This window comes from Neofelis nebulosa, chromosome 18 (genome assembly GCF_028018385.1).
Source record: "Neofelis nebulosa isolate mNeoNeb1 chromosome 18, mNeoNeb1.pri, whole genome shotgun sequence".
Lineage (NCBI taxonomy): Eukaryota > Metazoa > Chordata > Mammalia > Carnivora > Felidae > Neofelis > Neofelis nebulosa.
Genome location: NC_080799.1, coordinates 22,379,769 through 22,394,800, shown reverse-complemented (window position 1 = coordinate 22,394,800; position 15,032 = coordinate 22,379,769). Strand labels below are relative to the sequence as shown.

General features: G+C 45.8%; 1 protein-coding gene across 9 annotated transcripts in view; it reads right to left on the bottom strand.

Moving 5' to 3' along the window:
• The window catches only part of XPO6 (exportin 6), a 104,038-nt gene that overhangs the window by 28,119 nt on the left and 60,887 nt on the right, over positions 1-15,032 (bottom strand). For 4 of the 9 annotated variants that reach the window (XM_058711719.1, XM_058711715.1, XM_058711718.1 and 1 more), the window contains 4 exons: positions 13,338-13,447; positions 4,283-4,391; positions 2,125-2,280; positions 964-1,033 (listed from right to left, as the gene is read on the bottom strand). In XM_058711719.1, the coding sequence (XP_058567702.1) occupies positions 964-1,033; positions 2,125-2,280; positions 4,283-4,391; positions 13,338-13,447 (445 nt within the window). The remainder of the gene's footprint in view (positions 1-963; positions 1,034-2,124; positions 2,281-4,282; positions 4,392-13,337; positions 13,448-15,032) is intronic. The other 5 variants (XM_058711721.1, XM_058711723.1, XM_058711720.1 and 2 more) reach the window with 3 other exon arrangements.

Sequence of the window (15,032 nt, the reverse complement as noted above, 5' to 3'; positions counted from 1 at the left end):
CACAGTAGAGGGGCTGGGGGCCGGGGCCAGGCAGGACTCCTGGAAGGAAAACACTGGGAAGAAGATGGGGGAGGCTGGGGGGATACGGGGAAGCACGGGTGCATTTGCAGGCACAAGAAGAAGTTTTTGGTGTTTTCCACTAGCTAGCAAAAAATGGACGGCACATTTTAGTTCATTCAACTTTCTAATCCTTCCCTACTATACCATCTTGGGACAAAGTGACATCTCCGGACACCCATTTCCTCTTCCATAAAACAGGAGACCAGGACAGGTGAGAGAGTCAAAGACAGCGTAGGCAAAGAATACAGTGCCTGGCGTGTGACGTGTGTTCTACACACGGAAGCTGTTATTGTTATCAACCAAACGGCCAAAAACTGCTGACCCTAAACCCCAAGCAGGTGAGTGAAGCCACCTACCAAGGGCAGCCCAAAGTCTTCCCAGCCAGCTGCAGCCAGGCCTCCCGCGGGCCAGCTACGGGAGGAGAGTTAACAGCCACGAGCTGTCGGCGTGTGCCCGCACAGGTCGGCCGACTCCAGAGCCGCTCCTGGGTCCTCTTACTGCTTAACGCCAGGGAGGAAAGAGCACACGGCAGCAAAGCCCAAAGCCATTTTTCCCTAGCGTGCTTGCCGGTTTCAAAGACATAAGGAAATAGCCTAATTGATGGCTTTTTGTTTCTTTTTCCCCCCCGCTAAGTCCCCCCTCTTTGCTCCAAATCAGCTGCTTCTTTCTCACCGAAACACCTGTTCGGAATGCACTGTCACAGCCTCATCCTTGACCTCCCCCACGGCTCCTTTTTGTCATTGATTCTTTAAGAAAGTTTTCCGTTTAGGAGTGGGGAGAGACAGAGCGGCGGGGAGGTGGCAGTGGAGAAATCATGTTGCGGCAGCAAAGAAGGCAATAATTAAATATTAGCCCGGTAGTTTTCTTAATGTCGGTTAAATTAGAAAATAAAAACCAGTTTACCTGACCCTGAAGTAACTATAAACTGCTGTAAACCCAGATAAACTTCTAAATTGTCCTGAAGAACTGGGAACTGAAAACAAAAAAACAAAGATTAAAAAAAAAAAACAAACATAAGTCCAACTTTTAACAGCATTTTAACGTTAAAACATTACAAGATCTATGGGGGGTGGGGAGGGGCATCAGATTAAAAATACCCTTTTCTCTGAGAACCTTTACTGCCAGCTAAGGAGTGGCTCCCTTCAGTGCCCTGCCTTCAACAATTTCTACAATTCACACCACCAATTAATGTTTGGAATCAGAAAAGAAAAAAACAAAACAAAGCAAAACAACAACTTATCAGGTAGATAACTCTTTTCTAAACACAGCAATGGATGCTGGGTTTGACTATTACGGTTCCTAAAAGAGGACACCAAACCCCAAATGATCTACACCTTCTAGAGCTTAAAGACGGAACCTATCTCCCTTCAAATCCAAGGGAAATCCTATTCTGGAAAGAACTGTCAGATAATCTGCCTTATTTAAGTGCACGGCAGAGTGAAAAGACAGGCCCAATTTTTTAGAAGTCTGATTCCCTTACTCATTTGGCAGACAGGACCCTCATAACCAGAGCTATCAGTATCTTTTCTTTCTAAAGCTGCTAACTCACCGTTAGGACAAAGATCAGACTTCAATGTGACAGGTCCCTACGAAAGGCAGATGGCGAAACACAACAGAACTGTCTACAAGAGAACACAAGACCCCCTCCCCCAAATCATCTTGTCCTTGAAGAAGAGATAGGCTTAATGAAATCTCCCCAAATAACAAGCACCACTGAGTGAAGGAAAGCGGTCCTTAGGACTAAGATTCTAGCACATGAATATACGCAGAGTGCTAGCGACGGGCTTTACAAAGGCTCACTTTGCAGCAATCGATCTTTAGCAGGAAGTCCTCTGCGTGGCCTGGTCGTTTCTGAGCTACTGATGCAGGCCTGAAGGCATCAGTAAAATTCATATTACATGTGAGAGTTCAGGAAGAAAAACAGGGCTTCCAAAAGCGGATTTAAAATATTTGGGGACATGTCAGCATTTGTTAAACTTTGAAGGTCGGTGATGGTCATCATTATTCTTTGTTTAAAATGTATACCTATGTATTTTAAAATACCGGTGAGCAAAAAAGCCTTACTACTCGTGCTACATGTGCAGGGAGAGAATCAGGCTCTTCGTTCCCCTCCCGATGGTGAGTTACCAGTGTCGAGAAGGCGTGTGTGGGAAGGAGCTCCATCACTTTGGCCACTACCTCCAAGCTCTGGCGTAAGTACCGCTGCCACTCTGTCTGCTGCTGTGGGGGAAACACAGAAGGATCAGCTCTCCCGGAAAGGCAGTCCTGTCATCTTCCCTGCCCATCTAGCCTCAACCTCAAGTCCACTCTCGGACGTAAAATCTCGAAGAAGTGGCAAATGACGGAACCAGGTCATTTGGTACTTTAAAAAGGCCAACCTGGAATCTTTTTTTTAAGTCCAATGAATTAGTTTCCTAAAAAGCTGTTTCCTCAGCACATGATCCAGAGAGAATGACCTACTTTTTCCCCCCTACGGTCACAGGGACACAGAGATTTTTAAAAAGCCACTGGTGAAATGCTCAAGGCCCCTCTATGAGAACGCAGCTATAGGAACTGGTCGCTCGTTCATTACCTTCTGAAACAGTGCATTACTAGGTCCCTAGCAGAACGGACTGCGTCAGTGCCACTCAAAGTACGGTCCACAGACACGGTAGCACCAGCATCTCCCACGGCCTTGTAGGAAACGTAGATTCTGTGGCCCCCACCCCTAAATCAAAGTCTGTTGAACAAGCTGTCCCAACGATTTTTACCCATGCTCCAACGTGAGAAGCACTGAACTAAATCGTACGGCTAACGAGAAGCGAAGCTCAAGTTTACCGAGCACCCACGACATAGCAGGCATGCAGCCAGCCCTTCCACACATTACCGTCATGTAACCGTCAGCGCAGGCCAGTCAGCCACATCGCTTCCCTTTTGGGAGAGGAGAAAATGAAGCTCAGAGAAATCTAAGGCCCAGACTTCTATCTCCTTGTGGCCCAAGGTTTCAGAGATTCAAACCCAGGCCTCTGAGTTCCAAGTACAAGGCTCTTTCTAACCCAAACACGGCCACCCTCAAGGTCTCAGCCATGCCACAGTCACAGTTATTTTGAGAGCCCTACCAGTGACTTGAAAATTCTAAAGTGCACGGTGCTTAAGAAAAAGGAACATGGGGGGCGCCTGGGTGGCGCAGTCGGTTAAGCGTCCGACTTCAGCCAGGTCACGATCTCGCGGTCCGTGAGTTCGAGCCCCGCATCGGGCTCCGGGCTGATGGCTCGGAGCCTGGAGCCTGTTTCTGATTCTGTGTCTCCCTCTCTCTCTGCCCCTCCCCGTTCATGCTCTGTCTCTCTCTGTCCCAAAAATAAAAAAAAATAAATAAAAAACGTTGAAAAAAAAAATAAAAAAAAAAAGAAAAAGGAACATGGGAATTGTGTCCTTCAACACATTTGCCTTACCCATGTTGGGCACACGAGTGTCAATAAACTCAAGATTGATTTTAAGATACCGATTGACAAAATATACTCAAAAGAGACTTCTTTTCATCCTAGCCTTACCTTTTCAGGAGCTCTTTATGCCCTGTCCCTCACCCCGCATCTAGCTAGTTTTTATTCGTTGCCCGGAGTGGGGAGCAGAGGTGTGGGTGCAAGGCAATACAGAGCCCTTGCTCAACCATTTCTCACTGTGCATATGGTGTCTCTACTTATCTCCCTAGTTCATACAGGTAAAAACGTCTGTCAACTTCTTTTTACAATTAACAAACCCCAAAAGACGAGTAGGATATATAGCTGGCCCTTGAATGACACAGGTTTAAACTGGGCATGTTCACTTACACAGGGTTTTTTGTTTCAACAAACACAGTACAGCGCTGGAAATGTATTTGCTCTTACCATTTTCTTCATGACATTTTCTTTTCTCCAGCTAACTTTATGGTAAGAATATGGTACAGAACTCACGTAACATACAAAATATGTGTTAATCGACTGTCGATAAGGCTTCCGGTGAACAGTCAGGCTGTTAGCAGCTAAGTTTTAGGGGAGCCAAAAGTTATACTTGGGATTTTCGACTGCACAGGTCGTCAGCACCCCTAGGCCCCACACTGGTCAAGGTCAACTGTAAAGTTCAAACACACAATTCAAACTGTAAGACTACTCTGGCTCCAGAGCAGAGAGCTTACAGGTTCCAAGTCTCCGTTTGGACTCACACCGAAAATGACAATGACTACGGTTGATTAGGCCACGCCGCTTACATCATCATCCAGAGTCTCGTCATCCAGCTCCTCCAACTGGGCCTGGTTGTATCTGAACTGGATTCGATTCAACACCTCCGTGAGCAAGAGGACTAGAGCGTCTTCGTACCTATGCGGCAGGGAGAAATTCAACAACAGGTGACAGCAGGCCTTTAGCCTGGGTTTTGAAAAGGCCTCCTACGCTCTGAAGAAGAACAGCGTCCCTGCTGGATTACCATATACAAGCAGTATCTGAACTAGATTTAGCTTACGGGTTGGCAAGTGCATATGTGAGAGCGGAACGGTGGCAGGCAGGGGTATTTCTTTATTTTGCTATGTTCCAGACACCTTCTTGACGGATGGACCCTTTATCATTAGACGATGTCCTTTGTCCCCGGCAGCCACTCTTGTCCTAAAGTCTATTCTGTCTGACACTAGCATAGCTGCCCTGAATCTCTTTTGGTTACTGTCTACATGGAATAGCTTTTTCTATCCTTTTACTTTCAACCTGTTTGTGTCTTTGAAACCGAAGTGAGTCTCTTATAGACAACATGTAGTGGGATCATGTGTTTTCAATCCATTCTGCTAATCACTGCTTTTTAAACTAGAGACGTTATATTCTTTACGTTTAATGTAATTACTGGTAAGGAAGGACTTCTGCCAGTATCTTTTGTTCAGCTCCTCCATTAATGCCTTCTTTTGTGTTAAACAGATACTTCTTTTCACTCCCCTGGCATTCTTTTCACCATATACTCTTGAGTTATTTTCTCAACGGGTGCCCGAGGGATTATAAGTAATGATATATAAATATCAATTTACACCGATTCAATAGAAGGTTCAACTCCATGATTCAATCCTTTTAACATCTGTGAGAGGTAGATATATTATTGGTGTTTCTCCGACAAGGAAACCAGAGTTAACAAAAGTTAGACAGACTGCCCATGGTCACCAAGCTAGGTGATTTGAACCTGGGGCTCCCTAACTCAACATCCTATGCCCTCCTCTCTATGCATAAACCACCAATGGTCTTCGAGCCTGCTCCGCTCACTCCCCCAAAACCTTCAGTCAGAACACTTAAAACCTAAAGGAAGAAATGGAAAAGGTCTGGAGGAACCCTGCCCCTTCCAAAGAAACACCTCAAGCTCCAGGCCTGGCTATTTCCCACGTGTGATGACAGCCTACCTCCGAAAACACCAAGTTACATGCAGCAGTCACACCCAAGGGCCACCAAACCCTAATTTTCAAGAACAAATCCCGAAGCCTAAATGTCTGTCCCGAAACGCTTCCAAGACAGGCTCAGGGACCGCTCCCACTCACAAAGCCGGGCACTCGCGTCAGGCGTCCGGCGCCGATCCAGCCGCACACTTTGTGACGCCGGGGCCCAGGCTGCACAGAGCACACCTCTCCTCTGCCTGGAGGCTCTGCAGCAGGGGCGCTGGAGGAAGACCAAGAGGCAGCAGGAGCACAGGGATGCCATTCTCCTGGTGGGCTCGCTGCCCTGGCAGTGTCACCCCAGTGACGGTCACCTGGAGGTAAGAACTGGTCCTACTTTCAGCTTTCACACTCCTACAGCCAGCCGCATGCACTCTCGGAGGTGCCAGCAGCAGCCAGGTCGCACCCCGTCCTCTCAGGAGTGAGCACCAGCTCCAAGCCTCCACCCCCCGTCTGGCCGAGCTCCTGGGTGCCCTCTCTTCAGAGACCTGAGCTGCACGGGGCCCATCCCTGCGATCCAGATTTGAACAGCTCCACTCTTTTCCTTCAGCCCTGGGGGTGGGCTGCCTCCTGTAGTTCTCATCTGCTGAATCTTGGTGTCTCCTTCTCACTCTTCCAGCCCTCCAACACCGGTTCCGTCAATCTCTTACACCGAATTCTTAAAACAATTAAGTGTGGTGTCCATTCTCCTGACAGGACTCTACCTAATGAACCATCTAATCCAACACAGGTGAGTACCAGACAAGCTAACCACAGCTAAAAGGAATCCAGGGCCAAGATCAAATACAGTCAGTCCATCTAGTCTGCTACAACCCTTGTGACGACTCTGTACACAGTCTCGAGACTACTTGGAAATCCTCCTATGCTGTCACACTGCAGAGTCTGGTGGGCACAAGAGTTCTTTTTTTCACGAAGACAGAAACACTGACCACCCCTCCCCGCAGTGTTTGCAAATGACTTAACAACCCAGGCTGGACGGGCAACCAAGCAAGGCCGCCCAGAAACTAACGCTGGCAGGGAAGATCACTCACAAAATAGGCAACGTCTGTGGGAAGAATTGCCAGCAGACTCAAAATCCTATTTCAGTCGACTTCAGAGAAAGGTAAGATCAAACACTTAAGCCTGGAGCTTATATTTGCCATGTGCTCAGACATAAATTCCTAAAGTTAGTTACACAAGTTTTATGCTATAAATCACTACGACGGACCAGTGCATTTTCACAATTTTGCTAGGAAAGAACATCCACTTCAGACCAGAGGACAGATGAAACCCATCATCTACAAGTTGTCCTGCTGAGCTCAAAAGGGACTTTAAAGACTTTGTAAAATGCACAGAATAACCCTAAATTAGACCTAAACCCCTACCGGCAGTTAGCAGCTCTGGCTGCAAAAAAAGCTTATCCCATAGAAAATGGACCCCAACCAGGAACCAGGCTAAACACACTCAGGTAGTAACTGCTCTCCCCAAGTGGCTGGTGAAGGTGGGCAGAGTATTCGGGTGTGGCAGACTCCGGCTCCCTACCCAAGACCCATTCTTCCTTTCCTCCTCAGCAAGACAACACTGGGCACTGAGGCCAAGTGGAAGACCACATTTCCCAGCCTCCCTCGCAGATGGCAGTGGTCGAGGACATGCTAAGAGGAGTCACAGGGCAGAGCCTCCGGACAAGAGCCTTTTGTCCAACTCTCCCCTTCTCATTCCCGCTACCTGGCGTTGCGAGTGCGAGGTCTCAACATGCAGCATCTCTGAGCATAAGGTGACCGTGGTGACGGAAGCCATGCCTAAAGCTGGTTCAAATAAAGAGGTAAAAGCATTCGAGATACTAGTCAGCATACAAAGAATGAGGAGACACTGACCATTAATCAAGGGAAAGACGATCAACAGAAGCCAACCTCAAGACGCCAGTACCCTGGAATTATCAAAGACTTTTAAGGCAGCTGGTATAACCATCCTCCGTAATGTTCTTCGGGCAGGGGGTGCTAGGCACTGAATTGAACTGGGTCCACTGGAAATTCTTATGTTGAAGCCCTATCCCCCGTGTGACTGTACTTGGAGAGAAGGCCTATAAAATGGGAACAGAGGTTACGTGAGGTCATAAGGGTGGGACCCTATCCAACGGGACAGTGGCCTTACATGAAGAGAAAGTGGCAGGGGAGAGTGCATGCGTGCCACTCGCTCTCCCGTGCAAGCACAGAAGGGCCACATGAGGACACGGAGAAGGCAAGAGTCTGCAAGCCAGGAAGAGTCCTCACCAGGAAGTGAACCTGCCAGCACCTTGAGCCGGGACTTCCAGTCTCCAGAACTGTGACAAAGTAAATTCCCGCTGTTTAAGCCACCCGGCCTGTGGTATTTTGTCAGGACAGCCCAAGCTCGTTAATACAGTAAGTAAATGATCATAGGAAGGAAACCTGGAACTTTAAGGACGAAGGACAAAAGCAAGAAATTGGCAAATGTCTGGGTAAATACCATTTCTCTAGTGTTCTCCAGACTATTTCTCTCCTCTTAAGATCTTTGAAATATGAATGATGGATGAAGGCAAAAATAAAACACTGTCTGCTGGGGTTGTCCACGTATATAGACATAAAACGTGTGGCAACTTCAGTATAAAGGGAGGGCAAAAGGATCTATGTGGTGACAAGGCTTCTTCCACATACACTCTCAGTGGTGAAAGGCTAAAAGGAAAAGTAGACATATTGTAATACCAGAGCAACCTCTTAAAAACCTCAGATAAAGACAGAGAGTCAAACAAACATACTGAAAAGGGAAACTAAATTTGTGGGAAACTAACAACAGAGTCTCAAAATAAATGAAGCAAAAACTGATAAGGGCTGAGAGGAGACATTGGTAAACCCACAATTACACACGGGGAGCTTACCTCTCTCCCGGTCACTGACTGAACATGACAGAGGACACACAGAAATGCCACCTGCCAACCCGACCTAACCGACATCTACACAACACCCCATCCGACAAGAGCAGAATACACACTCTTTTCAAGTGCGCGATGAACAATCACCAAGAAAACTAAGTCATAAAACAAACCTTAACAAATTAAAAAGAACTGAAATTAAAAAGAACACAAACTACGTTTGCAGATCATGGTAACTAGAATATGGTAACAAGACAGATGGAGAACCTCCAATATCTGGAAGTTAAACAGCAAAGAGGAAACCCCAAGAGAAATTAGAAAATACCTTCGGTGAGGGGTGCCTGTATGGCTCACTTGGTTAAGCATCTAGCTTCAGCTCAGGTCATGATCTCACGGCTCGTGGGTTTGGGCCCCGCGTCGGGCTCTGGGCTGACAGCTCAGAGCCTGGAGCCTGCTTCAGATTCTGGGCCTCCCTCTCTCTCTCTGAGCATCCTCTCTCTCTCTCTCTCTCTCTCTCTCAAAAATAAACTTAAAAATTTTTTTGGATGAAGCCAAAGCAGTACTCAGAGAGAAATGTGTAGCATTAAATGTTTAAACATGCAACGGTCATAAACCTACAGACCTCTGTGACTGGAGCCACAAATGTGATTCCGAAGCACCCCAACTTCTGAGTTAAATAAAACTGCACACGTTAGGACAACTACAGAGTAGGTGTTCAGTAAACAAAGGACGGTGAAAGAACAAATGAACAAAAACATGAATAAATGCAGGCAACAAACAGACAAAAGTCCAAGTGAGACAGGGCTACAAAGGACAGGGGTGGGATGCCGGCCCAATTTTGAAGTCACTGAGACCCCATTCACTTGCTCTCTAGGGCCGTCAACAGCATGAATTTCTCTTCCTAGGAGCTAGGAAACGACCGGAGCCCTGAAACAAACCTAGTTGACACCTTTTATTAAGTGTATCAAAATGTCACGGGTCACAACGGCACTTCCTTTTTGTTAAGCAGAAAACCCACCCGGAAACAAAGGGCGGCAATTGTTCTCACGCTCGCCCACATGTGTTTACAGTCCAACCCGGTGTCACTCGGGATCCCTGGCCGCTCTGTGGCTGGTCCTGGCCAGCACTCTCACGACGAAGCGGTCACAGGACATGACTCGAGAACTTTAGAGGTTGCTTAACTCCCTTCAGGTTTCCTCCTCTTCCTGCAAGAAGTTCCTACACAGGTGGCTCCTCTCACAGTGACAAGCACAGAGAGAAGGGAGTGAGAGGGAGCGAGCAGAAGAGAATCAGTTCTTCACCGAACACCTACTGTCGGCCAAGCTACTCGACACGCACCGGTTCACTTCGTTTACTCAACAACCTGTAAGTCGGCACAACCTTCCCCAGAGTCCAACGGAGGAAAAGGAAACTGAAATTCAGGTCTTCCCAAACCACCACCTGAAGATGGCCAACCCGGACCACGAGCTCCAGCAGCGGCTTTGTTCTGCTAAGTTACAGAACACAGTCCTCGGACAGAGGGACCCGAGTCCCCAGCAGCTCTGATCAAGAAACTCTGGAGCATTCTCACTGAGTGAGGAACATGAGGAGCTCCAATTTCCAAGCTCCTAGGTCCAAAAATAAACTCATGTACATTTGTGCTTCTAAATTTGTAGCCTACAATGCCTACACCACTTTGTTGTGATGGATGATGCAAAACCTGTAAACCGCAAGGGACAGGAACTGAGTGACTTAACCACACCTACGTTTCCCATTTAAGACACCAAGAAAACATTCTTGACGAGTTCCTGCAACATCAATTGCTTCTGAAATTCTGGCTTAAGCCACAAATGTGATTCCAAGAGCACCTCAACTTCTTTCAGATGCATTTCATCAGCCGAAAAACATTTGATCACATTTACGTGCTTTAGTTAAAATGAGTGGGTCACGACCAGTAGCCAGTGGTCTTTATCAACTACTTTTGTGAAACAGCACATCTCTGACGTATCAGGGTCTCTTAGAACCTAGAACAGTGGTTGCCACACTTCAAAACTTTCATTTAAGGACTTGAGCGCACACCTGCATAAATATACAGTGTTTAAGAGGTGACCGGAAAAATATAGACGTTAAAATTCAACTATTTTCTTTGTGCCCCTCAGCGGACTACCTTATACAGCCCTCTTTGTAATCTGTAACCCAGATACTAGGTGGTATCTGCTCAATAAACAGTTCCCTGGTGATGGTTAACTAATAGCAAAAAACCCCAGACCAGCTTTGAAGATTTCAAGGCTTTTTTTGTTTTTCAAGGGCTTAAAAGTGTTGTAAGTGTATGTTTGGGGGAAAAAAAAAAAGTCATAGGGGCACCTGGGTGGCTCAGTCTAACTTCAGCTCAGGCCATGATCTTGTGGTCTGGTCCATGGGTTCGAGCCCTGCATCGGGCTCTGTGCTGACAGCTCAGCGCCTGGAGCCTGCTTCGAATTCTGTGTCTCCCCCTCTCTCTGTCCCTCCCCTACTCACACTGTCTCTCTCTCTCTCTCTCTCTCTCAAAAATAAACATTAAAAAAAGTCATAAAGAATTAGAAAGCCTCATTTAGGATGATAATCAAATGATCAATAAAAAAAATTCTTAGGGACATGTGGGTGGCTCAGTCAGTTAAGCGTCCTGTGCTTGATTTCAGCTCAGGTTTCACCTCATGGTTTTTGAGATTGAGCCCCAAATCGTTGGGCTCTGTGTTGACAGCACAGAGCCCACTTGGGATTCATATTCTTTCTCTTTCTCTCTCTCTCTCTCTCTCTCTCTCTCTCTCTCTCTCTCTCTCTCTCCCCCTCCCTCCTTCCCTCCCTCCCTCCTTCCCTCCCTCCCTCTCCCTCTCCCTCTCTTACTCATACACTCTCTCTCAAAATAAATAAACATCAAAAAAAAATTCCTAGTGTTGAAAGTGATCAGCCATCACCCCTGCCAACCCAGTGACATCAGATGACAGATGCCTAGGCAGACAGGTCAACATCTGAAGGTGGACTAAAAGGCCTTTAGGCCACCTGGGGGGCCCTGGTCACTGAACTCCATGGTCACCACCACAGTCCGATGGCAGCGTCTTCTACTACTTATTATCGTGGTTGCAGTCATCGCTGGGACCATTTACTGAGTGCCTAATACAGGCTAAATACTGTGCCAGGCATTTTATATATGTGATTTCCTTGAATCCTAACCATCCTGAGAGAGAGGTCAACATGCACGTTTTGCAAGAGGAAATGTGATCAGCATATAACTTGACCAAAAGTAACACTGCTCCCATGAAGCAGAAAAGGAATTTAAATTGTATACCACTGCTCCTTCTGTTGGTAGGTTGGTGTGCACAAGGGTATCTTTAACACCAATAATCTGCCAGATTAATACTAAAATCTATTTAATACTACACTCTGCAGATTTTCTCAATGGAACCATATTCTCCACACCTAAAACACTTTTGTACTGTGCTTTAAAAAGCATTTTCATATTAATCATTTCCTCAGTTTATTCTTCCAACAAGCGTGAGATGTCAAATCTCCCACTAAACATAGCAAAATCAAGCACAGTCCCGGAACTACAGGACCCAACTGTTCAGCATACGAAATAGAGAATAAGGCAAAAATACCTTTCCTTTGAAGAATCTCATTCAAAAACACAATTAACTAACTTTTAGTTGGCAAAATCACCAAAAACAGGATCTACTGTTGTGTAAGAGTTTCGGATACACGAATATACACCCACAAAGCACATCTGACCTGACAACAAAGCAACTTGCAAGCTATTTTGCAATCACACAAATAATGTTTGGGAACAAAAGTGCAGATTTTTAACTTGAAATGCAAATATTCAGTTTAAGATTATAAAAACTCATTAAAACTTCACCAATACGAGGGTGGGTTTCCAGAGGGTCCGATCTCTTCCCAGGCCAGGATTCTCCTCGCCGCCCCCCACGGGGCACATTGCTAGGAAGGGGTGTTCACTCACCACCAGCCACTGATGCCATCTACTGAGCGAGCATTCGTAATGTGCCAAGCGTTCTAGATTCATTAGCTCAATATTTCACTTCTTAACTAAATAACTATGGTGGACAGGAACTACACTTTCTGCCTGCAAGCAAGAAAAATGACCTTGAGGAACATAAGGGGAAAAACATTTCCCCATTTTCTGTTTTTTAAAAAATACAATAGAGTGGCGCCTGGGTGGATCAATCGGTTAAGCATCCGACTTCAGCTCAGGTCACGATCTCGGAGTTCGTGGGTTCAAGCCCTGCATCTGGCTCTGTGCTGACAGCTCGGAGCCTGGAGCCAGCTTCAGATTCTGTGTCTCCCTCTCTCTGCCCCTCCCCTACTCGCGCTCTCTCTCTAAAATAAATAAACATTTTTTTTAATTAAATAAATAAATAAAATAGAAATAAATACAATAGAAAGTACAAAAGTAATTATCGCTGGACTGTGGGATTATGGATATCTTTTCTTTATATTTTTCTATCTTTTCCTAGTTTTTAAAATACTTATTTTTCACAGCAGGTATTTACTACTTTATTTAGGAAATTTTCACACACATACAAAAGGAGCTAGCATAATAATGAACCCCAAGTTACCATCAATAAAGGTCAACATCAATTATCAACAAACGGCCGACCCTCCTTTCCCTCTATCCCAGTGGATTATTTTAAGGCAAATCCCAGACATCCTATCATTTCATCCATCCAATAAATACTTCAGTTTTTAATCTCTAAAATAAGGGCCACTTAAAAACAAACCCTTGAGACAGTTATCACAGCTGAAGAACTATACAAATTACATTTTTAATCAGAAAATAAAATGTTTTAAGAAAATGAAATATTTAAAGGGGGAAAAAAATATATGAAAATGCTCAATGACATTACTACCTACCCAACTTGTGTGACCCAGTTTCACTGAAGAGGTCTGACGGCCTGGCTGTCCCTTTAAGCCACAAGAAGAACGCAAAAATGTCTATTTCTATTTATCAGTGTTTCTGAGGTTTACCTGTTGAGAACTGCTTCCTTGTCTCCCAGACGGCTTTTAATTTTACTTGTCAGATAGTCCAGGAAGAGCGTCCAGATATCCAAACAAGAGAAGTAACCTTCATGAGTAGGCTATGATGCAAAAGAAATCCAGACAATGAAATTACTTAATGCAGCTCCTCCTTAGAAACATCCCCACCAGTGTTTATTTCCATCAGAATGGTACAACCCGAAGCCTAGATTCCCTCCACTTCCTGGTAACCACAACTGCAATCTTTCAAATGACTGGGCCCTGGTGAACCTAACAAGACAAAGGTGCCATGGAACATATCATTAGGGAGATTCTATGCAGGACAAACTTAATTACAAAATAAGCCAAGCAGACACCAATCTTTAAATCTGAGATCGATGGGGAGGACTCTTACAGATCATCCCATTCAAATCTGTTTTAGAGGAAAAGAAATTGAGATCCAGGGACATGATTTATTCAAACCAGATCCCTTTACCACCCCCCCCCACCCCAGTAAATGCTCCTTCTACATATCATTAGGAAACCAGAAGTAAGTTTCGATGGTTCTGAAGGTGACAAGTTTACATATTTGAAAGTTAGAAAAGTAACATCTGCAGTCTTTCTACATAACAGACTGAAAATTAGCTTAAGTCTGACTCTCAGGCATGATCTCATCTGCAGAAGGAGGGGTGTCCAATGGGCTAAGAGCAACCTCTAACCAGGTATTGACAAAGACAAAGTGAGGAGAGAAGAACAAGTCTCTGTAGGGTCTAGTGCCTGACTCATTGCGCTCTGATTCCTCAAGAGCCTTGAGATTCTATTTCATGTAAACTCCAGGCACTACATTCTCCAACGTCTAGTCCTTCTCACGCATATTCAATTTCAACTTGTGCCCCCCCCCCCCCCCGCCAATCCCTTCTATATCCACTCAATTTCTTGCTACCTATAAGAGCTCTTTGGTTTTGTGATTGCTTCATTGAAGCAATGTTGGGCGGCAGGATCAGATAGGGAAAGAAGTAAGACCATCATCTTCTTGGATCAGTTTCCTTCCATCTCGGATCCACAAGGAAATCCAGAGGCTTATAAGGGCATGTGTGGGATTTGCCCATTGGGTGGTAGCAGGAGATGGGAGTTCTGTACGCAGTCTGAGACAGAAAGCTAACTTTTTCCGGGGCAGACTGGGGCAGAGTCCAACCTCACAACTCACAGGGTTGCCTTGGAACTGACAATCAGGACCTGACAGGGCCATCCTCTGAAAAGAAAATGACCATTTCCTGTCTCCACTTCATCCTTTGCAAAATCCAGGATGTCCATGACATGAAGTGAACCAGAAGAATAAGCACAGAAAACAATAAGCCACGTGGAAATAATATAAGTAGCTTGTAGACAGGCACTCAATTTGCACAGCCAGGAAATGGGAGTCTTCCCTGGCTTCAGCTTGCTGAGTCAATCACTCAGTTGGCCTTCCTAGGTTTAAAAACACCCATGTTCTCCTCCACAGAACATAGCTGATCAGGAAGTGCTTTTGGGGGGCGCCTGGGTGGCTCAGTCGGTTAAGCGTCAGACTTCAGCTCAGGTCATGATCTCACAGTCTGTGAGTTCGAGCCCCGCGTCGGGCTCTGTACTGACAGCTCAGAGCCTGGAGCCTGCTTCGGATTCCGTGTTTCCCTCTCTCTCTGCCCCTCCCCTGCTTGTGCTGTCTTTCTC